This window comes from Trachymyrmex cornetzi, unplaced genomic scaffold (genome assembly GCF_001594075.2).
Source record: "Trachymyrmex cornetzi isolate Tcor2-1 unplaced genomic scaffold, Tcor1.1 scaffold1217, whole genome shotgun sequence".
Lineage (NCBI taxonomy): Eukaryota > Metazoa > Arthropoda > Insecta > Hymenoptera > Formicidae > Trachymyrmex > Trachymyrmex cornetzi.
In genome coordinates, this window is record NW_017295781.1 from 21399 (window position 1) to 26537 (window position 5139).

Here is a 5139-nt window from a genome sequence, read left to right on the forward strand (position 1 = left end):
ACATAGCTAGTCTCTGCGTAATTACACAAACATTTTGTGTCAAAAATGTTTTTCTTTGTGTGACTACACAGAGATTATCTCGGTGAAAAAAAAGCGTACGGCGTTAAAAAAAATATATTTTGAAGATAAATGTTGACACTTTCAGATGGCGTAAACAAAAGCAGAAAAAAAATTTACTTCGCTAGCAAAAAAATCACAAATATGTCAAAAAACGTCAATTTTGACACTTTTAACCTCACTTTTTTCAAAAACCTGACGTGATAGAGCAATTCTGCCGCCGGATTCGGATTCAGCGCGAAAAATTACGTAAGAAAATATAGTTAAATCCCAATCAACTTTCAACACCTCCAATTTTACAGGCCTGTGTAATCATTAAAACATATTAAGATAATACATTATACCTTTGTTATAAAGAAAAAAAACTATTGTGAATTTTGTGCACGCAATAAAAGTTACTTGATGCATGAAAAAAGTAATTTCTGCTTCTGCACTCGTGCACGTTCCGCGAAAATCAGCATGTAACGAACGATTCAATGCCTATCTGTTTATAGAATTTTACCACGCGGCCACATACATATATCTGTTATAGTTTAAGAAATATTGACGATGTTACTATTGTCCCGTGTTACTTTTGTCCCCGGTCTCTCCTACTAAAAAATTCTGAAAAATTTTCAGAACTATTAGAAGAAAATAAACAATTTTTGTCACTTGCTATTTTTCTATAAAATTATACTTGAGTAAAAGTGAGTACTTGAGTAAAAAATTATTGAAAATCCATATTCGGTGATTTTTCTGGTTAACTTCTGGTTAACTGAGACTTTTCGACTCAGTTTAATTCGCTCTATCCCTGAGAGAGTTTTATCGTTGCTTATCAAACACCTTGTGTATATATATATATTTTTTTTTTGTTTACAGATCTTTAATATGTACATATTTTTATCTCAGATACGTGGACATAGTAGCTGTTATTTTAAAGCAAAAATTAAACTTGATTGATAGAATGGTAACTCAACAAGAAACTGTGCTACAAAAGCAAGATGACACTCGGAATCAAATTGATAAATTACGTCCATTATTAAAACTCATTATACAAAGAACTAAGGAATTGCAAACAGAGGTATGCCACCTTTTTCCAATGCTACGTTATCAAATAATGACACATATTGTTATTTTCTATACTAGATATCGCATACGTGCGCTTCGCACACATTACTTTGCAGAAATTTTTTTATTTTTTACTATACTTAAATGTTTGAATATTTAAGTGCATACAGTTAATATTAAATTGTTACTATAACACTATCAATCCCTCGATACAATTGTTAAAATATGCAATGACAACTGTTCATGAAGTAAATTCAATGAGAGAACTAATCGACATCGTGGAAAGCCAAAAATAATAAACTTCGACTTTTTCAAATGTCTTTTAAAAAAGTGGACTGTATTTAATTACAGATAGAGCGAGATATTTCTAAGAAATACAAAAATCGGACGGTACATTTAACCGGAGGTGTAAATATGTTGTAGGTATCAAACAAAGGAGAAAAAAAATTGTTAAATTATATATCAAATGTTAATAATACACAAAGATAGTACGACTTTGCTATTGTGTAATATATATAATCTTTTTGTTGTTCCGTAACATATATATATATATATAATCCTTTCATTCTTGTACAGGATGTCCCGCGAGACTTCTCCAATCGCCCACAGGAAGGTAGATGGGATCGAAATAAACATAAAAGTCCTTTACCATTTAGCGATATTCATAATAATAATTGAGATATTAATGTTTGCAATTGTACTAATGAGAGCGTGCCGATAGAAACAGCTTCGGCCGCTCGAGGTATAGCCCGGCCCAGTTTGTCAAACGATGGATGCGCCGGCAGGAGAGGCAAAAGGGAAAGCGCGTTGTTGGTTAGCGCTCGGCATCGCCGCTCACACGTCTTACCGCACCGCATCAAAGGACTCGCGCGATGGCCGCTACGCACATTCGCGATTACATTACATATGTAATAATAATATTGCAAAAATAGGACAAATACAAACCATAATAAACTTCGATGAATAAAAATGTCGAAAGAGAGAAGGCGATGAAACCTATGGAAATCTACGGAAAATCTAATTAATTTCTATCGTGATCTGTCGTTTCTCTAAATCGAAAGGAAAAAATCGCGCGAGTCCTTTGGTGTGGTGCGGTGAGATGCGTGAGTGGCGATGCCGAGCGCTAAGCAACGGCGCGCTTCCCCTCTTGCCTCTCTTGCCGGCGCATCCATCGTTTGACAAACTGGGCCGGGCTATACCTCGAGCGGCCGAAACCGTTTCTATCGGCGCATTCTCATTAGTACAATTGCAAACATTAATATCTCGATTATTATTACGGATATTGCTAAACGATAAAGGACTTTTATGTTTATTTCGATCCCATCTACCTTCCTGTGGGTGGTTGGAGAAGTCTCGTTGGACACTCTGTATATTCTAAATCTATTACCTTGGTAGAACGGATTTAAGTAACGGTAGAGAGAACGAATAAAATAAACATAGGTACTATAATATGATAATTGTTGTTGATTGTAGCGTGACCTTTTTTTTACGTATCTCTAAAGATATGTAATTTGTAAGAGTAATCAATACTTTCTTGCATTTGAATTTTCGGCCTTTACTCATACAATATACTTCCAAAGGACGTTCTAAAGACTTTCAGAGAACGTTATAGGTCTTAAGAAAGTATGCTGTGTGAGTAAGAATATAATTTTTTAACATAATATGTATAAGTCGTGAATTTTAGGTATTGCGATTCATGTCTCGAAAGTCAAATCTTACAAAGTAAAGCGAATTTTTTGTGTTTTTAAACGTAACCTGCTATTTAAAAAGAATAGTTTATAAGTTACTCTTATTGTAAAATATGTTTATATAATCATGAAAAGATTCTGTACGAGTCTCCATGGTGACGAAGTACAAACTGCTTTGGTAGTAGGGCAAGGATATCTTTTCAGACACTCAGCTAACGAACGATCGCATTCGCATAAACGTTGAGCACAAGATCCTGATCCGCCCCAACTGCCATGCTCAACCGCTGTAACAAAGATTTTACGAATCGTTTTATTTCATTATATCACCTTATTTACGTATAGTCGTATAGCATAAATAAACAAGTCAAGTTTAATTTGTAGAAAAGACGTTATATTGGCTTATAAGGAAAAGATTAAATAAATAATAATCAATAAACAAACCACAAACAGGTTTATAACCATGATAACATCTCCAGTAATATGGTACGAAGTATTCCGAGAACATAGGACATTCCGTAGCGTCGTAACACCAATCATGCATCTTGCAGCATCTGGAACATTACATTTAATTTATTTCTTGTGAAGAAAAACTCGTGGTTGTAAATGATGTGATTTGCTTTCCTACAGATGTAAATAACGTACTGGTCGATACCATCGATGACATAACCGGATCCCAGGAATCCGCAGTAGCAACCATATCCTTTGTAAGCTAAAGGATTACATCCCGTAGCGCATACTACCATATTATAAAGATGTTTTACTCCTCTTTTGAATCTGGTATGGCCCGTATTCTCCTTTGCATTTGTTCTGAAATGGCATAGTTATATCAGTCTAGATAACATGCATATCTTTTTAAAAACATTTTTAAACTTTACCAAAAGCTATTTTTTAAAAAAGTTTAAAAAACAGGTAAATATATACAAAAGGGGATCCACTTTCAATGACTTTGACCTTCACATATGTTGTCAAGGTCATGACCCTAAGTGATCTCCAACAGGTTTTGGATGGCGGTCGCTGTTCGGTAAAAAGTTATAAACAAAAAAATTTAAGAAATAACGTCACATTTCCGCTTCTTCCCATATAATTTTCGTTGGAAAACAACGAACCCACCTTGGATGACCTTGACCTTAACATGTATTGTCAAGGTCAAGGAAATAGATTTCCTGCTCTAAAATCAAAAATTGTCTTTGAAAACATTAATTTCCCATATAATTTTTGTTTTTAAGGCCCCTGAGTAGTCGCGACGGCCATGTTGGAATCGTGATGTCAGAAGCGAAGAATGACACGTTAATTTACGCACGATGCCATTTGTAAACAGAGACAATTTGGATGAAATTAAACGATGGGTTCGCTTTAAAACACTTGTAAAAATTGATGAAAACTGTCCTTTTCTCCCTTGATAGTCAGTAAATGGTCGTTAAAGGCTCGTAAAGTGAGGCTATATTCTGGCAGAAACACATGGTTTAACAGCTATTGAAACGAGTGAAATATACACTTTTACGTATAAAATTTCAAGCTAACTTTAATTTTTATCGAAAATTAAGACTTTGATAAGTACGAGACAAGTCACATTTTCACAATTCAGCAAATAATAACGAAATGGCACCGTGCACAAATTTCGTCGTCAAAACTGGTCAAAATGTCACTTTTCCACGCCTATAAGTTCGGCCATTTATCGTGGTGTGGCGCTGTAATACACATACAAGCACGATCCCATGTCCGTGCGCCAGTGATGGGCTGTGTGGGAATAAAGTGACGCATGCGCACTAAGCAAACGCTATGGCTGCTCAGTAATGTATGTATCTTGGTAAGATCTGAGGTATCGTTAGGCCTCTAGCAAGGAAGGAAATATGAAGGGAGTTACAAAGAGAAGAAAGTTCCTTTAAACAAATAGAATAAATAGTTAATACAAATAATAATAAAGAAATATATTTGTTTGTTATTTTTTACGTCTGCAGCTGATTTATTACGACGCAAACAAACTTATATTATCATAATTTTCTATTGCGGATTTTTTTTATTTTTGCTTTTTGTTACACAAAGATTACCTACCTCTCGCAAAAAATGCACGAAAATTCGTAAAGACATAAAGCCCTTTACGGAGTACGGCCGGCACGGGCACCTAACGGCTAACGGTTTCAGATACGTCTGTGAAAGCTGCCGACACGTGACTGTGACGTCAGCTTACGCATGCGCATGAACATTCCCGTGTGAGAATAATTCCCACACAGCCCATCACTGCCGTGTGCTCGCAGGCGAGCACACGGACATGGGCTCGTGCTTAAAGTGTGTGGCTACCGATTTTGCCAGACCGCCGTCTGATACTGTGTCGCCACCGTCAATGCAG

General features: G+C 35.8%; 2 protein-coding genes across 3 annotated transcripts in view; one reads left to right on the forward strand and one right to left on the reverse strand.

Annotated features, from left to right (window-relative positions):
* The window catches only part of LOC108768229 (CDK5 regulatory subunit-associated protein 3), an 8207-nt gene extending 6606 nt beyond the window's left edge, over window positions 1-1601 (forward strand). For both annotated transcript variants that reach the window (XM_018518591.1, XM_018518600.1), the window contains 2 exons: window positions 946-1117; window positions 1456-1601. In XM_018518591.1, coding sequence (XP_018374093.1) covers window positions 946-1117; window positions 1456-1527 — 244 coding nt within the window. In that variant the 3' untranslated portion in view covers window positions 1528-1601. The remainder of the gene's footprint in view (window positions 1-945; window positions 1118-1455) is intronic.
* On the reverse strand, window positions 1602-3663 carry LOC108768240 (basic phospholipase A2 homolog 1). Its single transcript, XM_018518607.1, has 3 exons — window positions 3435-3663; window positions 3234-3343; window positions 1602-3076 (listed from the first exon to the last, which is right to left on the reverse strand). The coding sequence occupies exons 1-3, from the start codon at window positions 3533-3535 to the stop codon at window positions 2910-2912; spliced, it is 378 nt and encodes a 125-aa protein (XP_018374109.1). The 5' UTR covers window positions 3536-3663; the 3' UTR covers window positions 1602-2909.
* Window positions 3664-5139: the final 1476 nt, after the last annotated feature.